This window comes from Dermacentor albipictus, chromosome 2 (genome assembly GCF_038994185.2).
Source record: "Dermacentor albipictus isolate Rhodes 1998 colony chromosome 2, USDA_Dalb.pri_finalv2, whole genome shotgun sequence".
NCBI classification, from domain to species: domain Eukaryota; kingdom Metazoa; phylum Arthropoda; class Arachnida; order Ixodida; family Ixodidae; genus Dermacentor; species Dermacentor albipictus.
The window spans coordinates 63,496,934-63,511,215 of NC_091822.1; the positions used below are offsets into that span (position 1 = coordinate 63,496,934).

The following is a 14,282-nucleotide window of genomic DNA, read 5'->3' on the forward strand; positions in this document are numbered from 1 at the left end:
GTGCCACGACGCTTGCTCGTAGCCACCGTACGGTGCTACGTACCCCAGTGCGTGTGGTGTCTTTCACGGAAATTTGGATGCCGCTGTAGTGTTGTTATGGAAGTTTATATATCGGGATGTTCGGTTACAATGTCTGAACAATGCGAGAATGGGGTTGCCTTGCCTCTAGTGGCTTTAACACATTGTTTTGGAATGAAACTATTGTACCTGAGCAAGAAAGACAAAATTGTTGAGATACTAACACGCATTTTATTCCAACGAAACAAAGTTCGTCGTAGTCAAGAAATTTCCAAGCACTTTCATCATACACGTGTTCTGCTACATTACATAGATATAAACTTTAAAAAATTTCTAATGTAACGAAGTATCTGAACATAAAATTGGAAAGTATCGAACCGGACACGATAACTGCGGTAGTATACTACCACACTCTTGTATTTGTATTTCAAATACTTGTTGCGCGAGTGTCTTGCATGGTATCATGATACAATCTAAAGGTATCTTCGCCCAGCCCTGCCTGCAACAGCTTATAGGTGACAAACTAAGCTCCTTGCAAACGGCCGTATTACTTGAATTAGTTCTATAACGTCTTCCAGCAAATGTCTTCAAGGCTCGGCACAGCTAAGCATAAGCCTTTGTCGAAACTGCCGTAGTGGCCATAGATATGATGGATGTCGTTACGGCAGTCATAAATGCTGTCCGTGGCTCTCTACTTCCTGAGTCCCTTCGGGAAACAATAAAGAGCTCACATCTCAAGTCGTCGATTTGCATCAGTAATTTCGCAGCACTCGCAACTTCAGTGGCCGACCCTATCCAACTCATCAGCCTCTCAGGCCGACTTCTATGCAGCGGCCGTTTCAACATCCTTAGCACAGTTTTTCTTCAGAGGGCCTGTGCTACTACCACCGACCTTCTTGCACCACGGCTCGTCGATGTGTGTCACCCTATTCGTGGCATACCGCAAGCGCTCAGGTCACTCGTTAATGAACAGCGGGCGATTCTCGCCATACGACAAACTACCTTTTCATTTAACCGACCTAATAAGATTACTGCGTTTGTTGTTAGACACTGGTGTGGAGGCCAGCAGAATTCCTGCTTCCAGAGCTGACCGGCGTCTCCGCACAAAGTAAACCCCCTACAAGCTATCAATTCTTTTGTCATCGCAACTTACAGACGGAAGTCTCTTACCCTCGATCTCGGGTTTAAGAGAAGGTTGTTATGGCTGTTATGGATAGCATACATCCGTTAAGCCAGTGTAGGGCTGATTTATTGAGCCATTTTCATCTGCTCGTGGACATGAGCCGCTGTCGCCTGGTGGATAACATCATGGGTCTGTCAGTCAACCGTTTTCTGTCGCACGCTACTGCTCTCAACTGTACAACTCTCAACACATTTGTGGCTCCACACATGGTTGGGCGGATAGAATTAGTACTGCATTGCACATAATTTGAAGTTCACACATTCCTTTTTCCATCTGTCTCTTTAAAATGCTCTGGTAACTACTCTGACAGTCCTGTCGGTGCAATTGCGTCATCGTATGTTCATTACGGAGCCTGATTCAAAGGAAGAGAATATTTTTGCTGAGAAACTGTGCTGCTTCTTCACAACTAGATGCAAATGAATACTTCACGCGTGGATGGTGACAGCAGTGGAATGTACTATTTATATAACCGTGAGATACTATTTGAAGTGCAATTTAAAGGCAATTTCAAGGTACCTCGGCTTTTAGAACGATACAATGGGAGGCCAGTGTGAGAAGGCGGACTTTATTTTTGAGAACAATGCACCGGAAAATCAGGAAGCATGATTACATTCAACTAAACTGGCTGTTACTGGCTCTCATGTTTAGGACCATGGCTTGTTTTTCCACGTGTTACATTGGTTGCAGCCTTGCACTTGGCAGAATAAAAGGCCGCTGTTTTCACGATATTTGACTAAACATGGTAGCAATGCTAAAGTGTCGTCCCCTCACTTTTATTCACAGCCTCCAACATAATTATTTCCTTATTACACTCAGTGCTTAGCGCTCGTATTCAGTAAATATTGTCGCGCTTCTAAAGACCGCCACGTTAGCTGAATCATGAGACCCATTTCCATAAGAAACGTGGCCGGCTATACCACATATTCTATTTCCTTATTATTATTATTATTATTATTATTATTATTATTATTTATAATATTATTATTATTATGCATGCAGAAATATGAGTAATATGTCTATAAATATTTTGCATGATATGTATATCATGATTCTAACGGTAAGACGGATATGAAATCACGGTGGCATTTCTATAACCCATATATAAGTATATGAACGAAATGCACGCACCACCTGATATCAGTTACAAGACATAATTGGAATCGTATGAATGAAATGCATGTCTTGGCTATAAATGCAATAAATTGCATCACATCATATTATTGACCAGAAATTCATGAGCGTGCCACTCGATGTTATCCTTGCCATGTCGGGCTCGTATTTCTCGACACACATGTCCTGATACATGTCCACTGAAAAAAGAATGACAACGACGCCATCACTCCATACCATTCACGTCATCCGTGACAATCAAGTGATGACATGCATGTCATATCAGTCATGAGCCGCATGTCATGTCATTTACCTCACGCCATTGATATCACGTTGTAAAATGGAACTGAAAATGTAATACCTGCCATCTGCGCTTGAAGCAAGTGACACGCGAAAGGCGGCATCTCCGGCAACAGGGCACTGGGCGGTGTTTGAAGTGCAATTTAGCAATTTTTTGCTTTTAAATTTTCTTCAAGAACAAAAGCCAAGCGATCGAAAAGTAGGCTTTTCATGATCGTCGATTTCGGTGCCCCAGCGCGCCGCCTCCTCGCTCCTCCTGAAGCCTGTACTTGACATTCACGGCCATTCTTATCGTTACCTGACCGCTTATTGAAACAAGGCCTGCTCTTTAGAAGCGTACGGTGAGGGGCTAGTTCTTTCCTGGTGCACATAGTGTCTGAGTATGGCAATGATATATCCGCTGCCACAATGGCAGCATCAATACGGCGCGGTCACGGCGAGCAGCGCCACCACGCAACTCGTCCAAATGGCTGTAAGAGGACACACGTATGAGGCTGCACTACAGTAATGTCGTTGAGTCACCTATTTCTGTCCTCCAAGTGGATACCACGTGCTCCCTCCAATGAACATTTAGTTTTTTGCGTTTGTTACCCGTAACCAACACCAATACCGCTGCTACACATCATTTAAACATCATGCAATCGTCGTTACCGTTGTCGTCGTCTTGATGCTGTGGTCCCACACATGCACTACTGTTAATTGTAGTCCTCAGTACTAGTGTCCCATACTAAAGTACTGGATCCAGACGCACGCATTGGTCAACCTGGTTACGATTTGCAAAGCCCCAAACAATGATACATAGCAAGCTGCACGCAAAATGCTTGGCATAACGTCGATTGCTGCGCTGCGCGGCATCTGCACATTTTGTCGGACAGCGATACCTACCCAGGCTGGAGTCTCGAGTCACCCATGTCGGTTCCAAAGGTGTAGTTTGAAGAGCGGCACGTATGTGCACATTGCCACATACGCAGTCAGCGATTCCGGCCCGATGGTTCTTTTCGAACCGTCTTAGCTCAGCTTATCAGCCCGATGCCCTGGCCATTCGATCACTTGACCCATGTAGGCGGGAAAATGGTAGACTACAAACTTACACGCATATATACATACATACGTAGTACGTATGTACAAACATACAAACATACGTACATGCACACATGCGCATACATACATACATACATACATACATACATACATACATACATACATACATACATACATACATACATACATACATACATACATACATACATACATACATACATACATACATAGCCGCCAGAAAGTGCGCGAAGCAACCCGACAATCCAACCAGGTTGGGTAGATGCTACTGTAATGAATGCATCATCTTATGGCATGTATTCTCTCTGCGACTTTCGTCTTGCTATTGTCATGTTTGCTTGCTTTGTTATTTCCACCCATTGTAGCGTTAGCGTTATAGGCTTTTTGTGGGGGCCGTATGTGTGCGTGTGTATGTATGTATGTATGTATGTATGTATGTATGTATGTATGTATGTATGTATGTATGTTTGTATGTATGTATGTATGTATGTATGTATGTATGTATGTATGTATGTATGTACGTACGTAACCGTATTCCCGCCTACAGGGGTCATTGAGTAGTCCGTGGTCGAAAGGGTAGCGCATAGTGCTGATCTGCGGAGGGAACAGTTTCTGACCACCAGTCGGACCAACTTGAATCACGGAGTATCTTGAATGGGCCCATACGTGGCGCTATTCATCGAACCTCTTTCACGCTGACATCGGACATTGTAGATGAGGGACTCGTTAAGTACCACTGGTCGAAGAAACTCTTCGACGCCAATTTGAAACACTGGGTATTGGCCAGTAGGTGCGTGCCACTCTACATTGAGCGCCTTTGTAGCTAACTTGGGTAGCAGAGTACGTGCCACTGGAAATGTGTAACTCTACAAAGATGAATACTCCTCATATATTTATCCGATGCTGACCGGAATAGAACCCTCGTCTCAAGCGTTCCTATAGGACCGCATCCGGAAGCATTTGCAGGCTGCGCAGCAAATTCACAGTGAATGCTGCCCGTTTCAATGGACGTGTGAACAGCAGCACCTTAGCGAGTGGCACCGTAGATGCACTGGTTACATGCCACTCTTGACTGAAGCTGTCGACAACTTCAGTCGTAGAGTATGCGACGCTCAGTGTGCGGTGGCAAACGAGCGAACAATTTTGGGTGTTCGCAGCTTTTCGGCTTCTCAGCCACTCTTCTCGGAGGCTACAGGTGGAATTCTCGGCAGTGCCACTAGATGGGTCGCGTGTCCAGAGTGACTGAGCGAGTGACTGAGTGAGTGAGTGAGTGAGTGAGTGAGTGAGTGAGTGAGTGAGTGAGTGAGTGAGTGAGTGAGTGAGTGAGTGAGTGAGTGAGTGAGTGAGTGAGTGAATGAGTGAGTGAGTGAGTGAGTGAGTGAGTGAGTGAGTGAGTGAGCGAGCGAGCGAGCGAGCGAGCGAGCGAGCGAGTGGGTGAGTGAATGAGTGAATGAATAAACTTTTAGTGCATCCAGCAAAACGCGATCGCGGGCGCGCTGAACCGCCAGGATTTGGTCTTCAAAGACGGGACTGCGCAGGAGCCAGTAGCGCATTCCACTCTTTCTTGGTGAACTTCGGGCCCAACGACCTGCACTCCCAGAGCATGTGAGTCAAAGTAGCAGCCTCACCACAAGTCGCGCGAGAACAATTTGGGTAAAAATCAGGATATATGCTGTTAATAGACGCCGGATTTAGGTAAGAGGGGTCTGAGCGCGACCGCCTGTGGCCTGCTTAGCATAGAACGATAAGACCGGAAAACCCTTTTCTCTAAGTCAAAGAATTTAGTAATTTCATTGAGCGTGATCGGAGCGTCTCTGTTTCCGGGGAGACAGTCACCCGATCCGAGGGCAGCGCGGTCGGTAAATCCACGCGCAGCCTCGTGTGCAGTTTCGTTAAGGTTCAGAGGAACCCCCTCGATCGTCCCGACGTGGGCAGGGAACCAAAGGTTGGAGAGTGTGGAGCTGTCGCCATGTTTGGCGCCTTTCAGAATTTGACTTACCTGCCGCGCTAACAGGCCTTTCTGGGATGCCCTGACAGCCGCTTTCGAATTTCTGTAGACCATCTCTCCGACCGCCTTGCATAGCGGTGGCAACGACAACTTGCTCGGGGTCCGTCGTCCAGACAGAGGCACAGTTGATGACGTGTCTAGAAAATGCGCAAGAGCAGCCTGCTTTACGCATCACGCGTTTGAGGGCGCTTGCACGCACTGGTGCAGCAGGCATTTGGGAGACCCTGCGCAGGCTTCGCGGCGGCGGCGCTACATAGGACCGAGGGCTACCAGAAAAGCGCTTGAGAGGAATGCCGCTGCAGTGAACCCATCGTACGTAACTCAGTTCCACAGTGGCAACACGTTGTGCCGCTATATTGGTTCTATTCTTTCTTTATTCAGACATATCCCCGCTTTGCCCGAAAGCGTTACAGCAGGGGGGTTACAAGCATGAAAAGAATACATCTTGATTCTCACTGCACACCTGTTCACATGACAGTCTATTCCACTGAGCGATAGTTTTTACAAAAAAAGAGTTGGCATACAGGCCCGTCCTAGCCCGGTATTCTCTAATTTTGCACTGGTGGTCAGTGCGAGCCGATATATAGTGTGGCGGTTTTAAGTACATTTCCCTATCAATTCCCGTTTTGTTATGATAGATTTCATATAGAAGCTTTAGCCGCAGCCTCTTTCGGCGAGACGACAGAGACTCCCAGTTGAGCTATGTTTTCATTGCTGTGCAACTGTGCCTCCTCCCGTACCTATTCAAGACGAACCTGGCTGCTCTGTTTTGTAGTTTTTCTAGTTTATTTATCAGACATATCTGTGACGGGTCCCATAAGGTACTAGCATATTCCAAAATAGGTCGTATACAAGTTAGGTACGCCGTGCTTCTAAGGTTGGAATTTGCACATTTTAAATTTCTTTGAATGTAATTCAGAGCAACTGCCGCTTTGCCAACTACATAGTCCACGTGTGCCCGCCAAGAGCAGTCGCCCGACAGCATTACGCCCAAATATTTAGCCTTGGATTTAGTACTTAATATATTATTCATTAGACTGTAGCTGGCATCGATTACTTTTTTCTTCTTTGTAAACCGCACATGGACGCACTTTCCGGTATTCAAATTCATTTTCCACTTTGAGCACCATTCGCAAATACGATCTAGGTCGGCCTGCAGTTTGAGAACATCGTCTTCATTATCGATTTTTCTATACACAATACAGTCATCTGCGAAGAGCCGCATGTTAGAGTCAATACCTAAGTTAATATCATTAATATATATAAGAAAAAGAAGAGGCCCCAGAACTGATCCTTGCGGGACGCCTGATGTGACCTCAAGATAATCTGAAGTAGTACCATTTAGGACCACACGTTGACGGCGACTTGACAAATAGTTCTTTATCCAGCTAAAAACACTAGAATCTATACTTAGCATTCGAAGTTTATGAAGTAGTAAAGAATGGCAGACAGTATCAAATGCTTTGCGGAAGTCCAGAAATATGCAGTCTATTTGTCCACCCATATCAACCACTGACGCCAGGTCATCATAAAATTCAATCAGTTTACCGTCGACAGTCAGCGTCAAATCGGTTCTACCGTAATTTTTTGAATAATACTAAACTATGTAAATGCGACAGGCGGCGTCATTACACTCAAAAACTTTACAGCCTCAAGTATTCCACTTCATATTAGGTATTGATCAGATATTCATTATATACAGCAGACTATGTCCTCCATAAAACGCTTTATTTTCTTCATTTACCAAGCATGGTCAGGGAACAGGCCACGAGCACCGCACTTCTGGGGCCAGTATTGTGCGGTCCCGGCTGATGACTACCCACATATATCGTGAAAACAAATTTCAGCAATTCTTCCTTCTTCTGTATTTGCTCTTGCTTGCGGCTCCTTCATCGACTCCACCGACGTGGCTGCACTTGCTGCAAATACACATAAAGAAAAACAATGTAAATATCACATTGGGAATATACCCAGATAGTGAGCCAGTTTTACGACGACTCCTTTTCTTTCTCCTGTTAGCTTTGAGCACCTCTGAAATGCTGGCTTTCTCGGAATTGAATAAATGAGTAAAAGATAAATAAATAAATAAATAAATAAATAAATAAATAAATTTACAAAAGAAGAGTGTTGCAGAAATTTCTGAGTTCGACGGCACACTCAATATCCACATGTTAATATAAAAGTAGCCACTCGCTCAGAACAAAAAAGCACCTCTATGTTTCACCCATGTTGCCTAGTGTTTCTTTATCTCTTTATGATCGGTACTTCATAGCGGTGTCTCAGATGGTGCTGGAAGCATATAAATGTTTAGTTCACTGGTTTATGTTTGGGTTGGTAAGGTATGGCGTGACATTCGCCCGGCCTATTTTCGTGTACTTACATGACTGAATAAACAGCAGTAAACTTTGTCATGAGAAAACGGGACCACATGAGATGAATGATTGCACGACGTGAAATTTCATATTATGCCCAAACTTCAAGTTGGAGCAAGCAGTGCACCGAGTAAAAAATGCTGCATTAAGAGGAATTATAAGCTCGGACCCAGCTCCGCTGCCACCTGTTAACCGAAGAAATGATCTTCAGAGATCACCCACGGCCCAATTTATTGACATTTGTTGCTTCTGGGAGAAGTTGAATTCTAGTGACGACATATACTCATGTGGCCAGTCTCTGTTAAAACAGACATTTGGTATTCACGGGGACAAGAAGGGAGAAACGGCAGGGACGAGTGCTGACTTACGACTCTCTTTTTCCCCTGCGGTATGGACGACGTTGTCTGTCTTGTGCTTCTTGCTGGGCTGTGATGCTCGGAGCTGGGAGAGGGTTTGTTGCCACAAGAAGTCGGCCGTTCAGTTGTAAGTCAGCGTTTTTCCGTACCGTTTCTCCTTTTTTGTCCCCCTGAATACCGCGCTGTTCTGTTTCAAAGTCTCTGTTACTACCATGAGTCTGATTTTCCAACGTTGTCCTCGTTCAATACCTCCTTATTTGCTGTGTTTGATCGCGCGGCTGTGCGAAAGCTGCGTGCGGCGTTGCGTTTGCGAGAACGTGGACAGCAACCGGATGAATCATTTACCAGCTGCATTGAGGATGTCCTGGACTAGTGTAAGAGAGTCAACGCGATGATGCTGGATTCCAACAAAATCCAATACGTCCTGAAAGGGATAGAGGACCATACTTTCAACATGCTTCTTGCAAAGAATCATCAGTTCACGACCGACATCGTCACTCTAGGAGCTACGTGGCCATCGCTTGTTGAGACGTCGCCCTTCATCGCACGACGAACACGTTGCTGGTTTCGATATCTTCTCCGACCAGTCAGAGCTGCTTGTTGAAATGAAGGTGTTCTTCCGGAAGGAAGTTGCACGCCAGCTCTCCTTGAGGACCTTCGCTCTGCCGCCGCATTTACAACAGCCTCCCTCGAGCTTCTTTTGCGGCATCTGCGTCGCGCGATCGCGCAGGAAATCGGCGAGGTCTGACCAGACGAGCGCAATCATTTTTCTGTGGCTGCTCAACTAAGTTAAACTGCAGTCGTCGCACCGCCCCAACAGCTCCCGATCTTGATGATGTTCGCACATCTGCACTCGTGTACATAGGAGCCGCCGTATGTATTATGGACCATAAGCATTGTCTTATGCTTCAGAAAGTCACACGCCCCTTTCTGGGCTGTCCATCCGCACACCCAGTGCTTAGAATATTCACCTCTTAGCGGCTTGCACTGCTCATGTTCTCATTGCCTACGTTCTACACGCCATAGAATTCATAATCCTTTCGTCGTGCTCTCATGACGTTATCTTCAGCTGGGATTTCCTCTTGCGCTACAATACGGACATCCACTGCGCATGGGACGAAACAGAACTCTCGCCGCTGTTACATTTGCCGTTTACCGACATTTGTTCGCTTTCCAAGAAAGTACTTGTACAAGCCGACTCCCACGTACCTTTGAACTCGCCAACGGTCGTGGCGACGTACTGCAGATGAATCTCAGACGCTGTTGCATTGCTGTATCCATCTAACCGCTTTCTCGCTCGGAAAGGTCTGCTGCTACTTTTTGTTACAGTGGACATCACACGGGACTCCAGTAGCATTTTCGATTTCAACCCGTTCCCATACCCTGTGATGCTGCTCCGAGGGGAATGTTTTGGCAGTGTAGAAGCGATCCACGACATGAGAGTTATGGACGTGCCCCATGACCATTACTGTATTAGTTCCAGTGCGCTCAGTGCTGTTTCTACGTGTGAGCTATCGCCCGGTAATGTGCTCGGTTCTTCTATTGCCGAAGACCATACATCGCTCCAGCGGTCTCAGTTTTGTGCATCTTGGAAAGATTTCACTTTTCTCTCGATGTAGAGCAATCTTCCAAGATCCAGACGCCAGCTCTTAGGCATCGGATTGAGACTGGCTCGCAACCGCCATGTATCTCCTGTAGAATGTCGTGTAATGAACGAACAAGTCGACATCATGCTTCTTCTCGAGGTGATACGACCTTCCCTCAGTCCATGGGCATCTCCTGTCGCACCTCTTATGAAGAAAGATGGCTCGGTGCGGTTCTGCGTGGACTGCCGGTGCCTCAACAAGATCACTCACAAAGAAGTCTACCCTCTACTGCGCATAGACGACGCGAATGACACGACGCGAATGACAGTCTACAGGGTGCAGAATTATTTTTACCTCTAGATTTGCGCTCAGGGCACTGGCGAATATGACAGATGCCGATCGGCCGAAGACCGATTTCGTCACACCTGACGACTTATACCAATTTGATATATTGCTTTTTGAACTTTGTATTGCGCCGGCAACATTCAAGCGCATGATCTACACAGTTCTACACGGCTTAAAGTGGCACACGTGCTTGTTGTAACACACGACGTTGTAGTTTTCGTTCCTGACTTCACCACGCACCTTCAAAGACTCCGGTGTGTTTTGACGTCTTTAACAAACGCAGGCCTGTAACTAAACCTAAGGAAGTGCCCATTTGCAGTTCTGCAGCTGACAATTCTAGGTTACGTTGTATCCATGAATGGACTACTCCTCGATCGAGCCAAACTTTGGGCCGCTGCCGCATTGCCTAAACCAACGTACGTCAAAGGATTCTGCAATTTCATAGGTCTCTGCTTTTACTTCAAACGCTTCATTCGCAATTTCGCCGCCATCATATGGCCTCGGACGAATCTACTTAGAAGCAACGGACCCCTCACTTCGTTGTTGTCTGAGAGCGACGAGGCCTTCAAAAAGGCCTTCGTTATTTGCTCACGCCTCCGGAAATTCTGCGCCGTTACGACGCGACAGCCTCTACCGAGGTGCACACGGATTCCAGCGGTGTTGGCCACAGTGCTGTGCTTGCCCAGCGCAAACAAATGTTTCCTAAGCATGTCCTCGCTTCATCATCATCATCATCAGCCTGGTTACGCCCACTGCAGGGCAAAGGCCTCTCCCATATTTCTCCAACAACCCCGGTCATGTACTAATTGTGGCCATGCCATCCCTGCAAATTTCTTAATCTCATCCGCCCACCTAACTTTCTGCCGTCCCCTGCTACGCTTCCCTTCCCTTGGAATCCAGTCCGTAACCCTTAATGACCATCGGTTATCTTCCCTCCTCATTACATGTCCGGCCCATGCCCATTTCTTTTTCTTGATTTCAACTAAGATGTCATTAACTCGTGTTTGTTCCCTCACCCAATCTGCTCTTTTCTTATCCCTTAACGTTACACCTATCATTCTTCTTTCCATAGCTCGTTGCGTCGTCCTCAATTTGAGTAGAACCCTTTTCGTAAGCCTCCAGGTTTCTGCCCCGTAGGTGAGTACTGGTAAGACACAGCTATTAAACACTTTTCTTTTCAGGGATAATGACAACCTGCTGTTCATGATCTGAGAATGCCTGCCAAACGCACCCCAGCCCATTCTTATTCTTCTGATTATTTCTGTCTCATGATCCGGATCCGCAGTCACTACCTGCCCTAAGTAGATGCATTCCCTTAAGACTTCCAGTGCCTCGCTGCCTATTGTAAACTGCTGTTCTCTTCCGAGACTGTTAAACATTACTTTAGTTTTCTGCAGATTAATTTTTAGACCCACTCTTCTGCTTTGCCTCTCCAGGTCAGTGAGCATGCATTGCAGTTGGTCCCCTGAGTTACTAAGCAAGGCAATATCATCAGCGAATCGCAAGTCACTAAGGTATTCTCCATTAACTTTTATCCCCATTTCTTCCCAATCCAGGTCTCTGAACACCTCCTGTAAACACGCTGTGAATAGCATTGGAGAGATCGTATCACCCTGCCTGACGCCTTTCTTTATTGGGATTTTGTTGCTTTCTTTATGGAGGACTACGGTCGCTGTGGAGCCGCTATAGATATTTTTCAGTATTTTTACATATGGCTCGTCTACACCCTGATTCCGTAATGCCTCCATGACTGCTGAGGTTTCGACAGAATCAAATGCTTTCTCGTAATGAATGAAAGCTATATATAAGGGTTGGTTGTATTCCGCACATTTCTCTATCACCTGATTGATAGTGTGAATATGATCTATTGTTGAGTAGCCTTTACGGAATCCTGCCTGGTCCTTTGCTTGACAGAAGTCTAAGGTGTTCCTGATTCTATTTGCGATTACCTTAGTAAATAGTTTGTAGGCAACGGACAGTAAGCTGATCGGTCTATAATTTTTCAAGTCTTTGGCGTCCCCTTTCTTATGGATTAGGATTATATTAGCGTTTTTCCAAGATTCCGGTACGCTCGACGTTATGAGGCATTGCGTATACAGGGTGGCTAGTTTCTCTAGCACAATCTGCCCACCATCCTTCAGTAAATCTGCTGTTACCTGATCCTCCCCAGCTGCCTACCCCTTTGCATATCTCCCAAGGCTTTCTTTACTTCTTCCGGCGTTACCTGTGGGATTTCGAATTCCTCTAGACTATTTTCTCTTTCATTATTGTCGTGGGTGGCACTGGTACTGTATAAATCTCTATAGAACTCCTCTAGCCACTTGTACTATCTCATCCATATTAGTAATGATATTGCCGGCTTTGTCTCTTAACGCAGACATCTGATTCCTGCCAATTCCTAGTTTCTTCTTCACTGTTTTTAGGCTTCCTCCGTTCCTGAGAGCATGTTCAATTCTATCCATATTGTACTTCCTTATGTCAGCTGTCTTACGTTTGTTGATTAACTTCGAAAGTTCTGCCAGTTCTATTCTAGCTGTAGGGTTAGAGGCTTTCATACATTGGCGTTTCTTGATGAGATCTTTCGTCTCCTGCGATAGTTTACTGGTATCCTGCCTAACGGAGTTACCACCGACTTCCATTGCACACTCCCTAATGATGTCCACAAGATTGTCGTTCATTGCTTCAACACTAAGGTCCTCTTCCTGAGTTAAAGACGAATACCTGTTCTGAAGCTTGATCTGGAATTCCTCTATTTTCCCTCTTACCGCTAACTCATTGATCGGCTTCTTATGTACCAGTTTCTTCCGTTCCCTTCTCAGGTCTAGGCTAATTCGAGTTCTTACCATCCTGTGGTCACTGCAGCGCGCCTTGCCGAGCACGTCCACATCTCGTATGATGCCAGGGTTAGCGCAGAGTATGAGTTCTATTTCATTTCTAGTCTCGCCGTTCGGGCCCCTCCACGTCCACTTTCGGCTATCCCGCTTGCGGAAGAAGGTATTCATTATCCTGATATTATTCTGTTCCGCAAACTCTACTAATAATTCCCCCCTGATATTCCTAGTGCCTATGCCATATTCCCCCACTGCCTTGTCTCCAGCGTGCTTTTTGCCTACCTTGCCATTAAAGTCACCCATTAGTATAGTGCATTTAGTTTTCACTCTACCCATCGCCGATTCCACGTCTTCATAGAAGCTTTCGACTTCCTGGTCATCATGACTGAATGTAGGGGCGTAGGCCTGTACAATTTTCATTTTGTACCTCTTATTAAGTTTCACAACAAGACCTGCTACCCTCTCGTTAATGCTATAGAATTCCTGTATGTTACCAGCTATATTCTTATTAATCAGGAATCCGACGCCTAGTTCCCTTCTCTCTGCTAAGCCCCGGTAGCACAGGACGTGCCCGCTTTTTAGCACTGTATATGCTTCTTTTGGCCTCCTAACTTCACTGAGCCCTATTATATCCCATTTACTACCCTCTAATTCCTCCAATAGCACTGCTAGACTCGCCTCACTAGATAACGTTCTAGCGTTAAACGTTGCCAGGTTCATATTCCAATGGCGGCCTGTCCGGAGCCAGTAATTCTTAGCACCCTCTGCAGCGTCGCACGTCTGACCGCCGCCGTGGTCAGTTGCTTCGCAGCTGCTGGGGACTGAGGGCCGGGGTTTGAGTGTGTTGTTCATATAGGAGGTTGTGGCCAAGTACTGCACCAGGGTGGCCAATCCTGCTCTGGTGAGGGAGTGCGTTACCGGTTCTGGTCACTGGGATCAGGCCACACTTTAGGCCTGTTTATGCAATTTTATCAACACGCGGTTTTTTTTTAAGTCCGGTGAAAAATTGCTGGCACCGGGATCCGAACCATGGACCTCTTGCACGCGAGGCGGGTGTTCTACCTCTACGCCACCGCTGCAAATCTCTCCTCGCTTATGTGAGTCGTAATCTTAT

General features: G+C 46.1%; 1 protein-coding gene across 3 annotated transcripts in view; it reads right to left on the minus strand.

The window, feature by feature from the left end:
• Positions 1 to 7,389: 7,389 nt before the first annotated feature.
• The window catches only part of LOC135909021 (uncharacterized), an 85,373-nt gene continuing 78,480 nt past the window's right edge, over positions 7,390 to 14,282 (minus strand). For all 3 annotated transcript variants that reach the window (XR_010566531.2, XM_065440882.1, XM_065440881.1), the window contains one exon: positions 7,390 to 7,597. Coding sequence is in view for 2 of the 3 variants with exons in the window: in XM_065440882.1 (XP_065296954.1) it covers positions 7,494 to 7,597 (104 nt within the window). In the remaining variant the exon portion in view is untranslated. The remainder of the gene's footprint in view (positions 7,598 to 14,282) is intronic.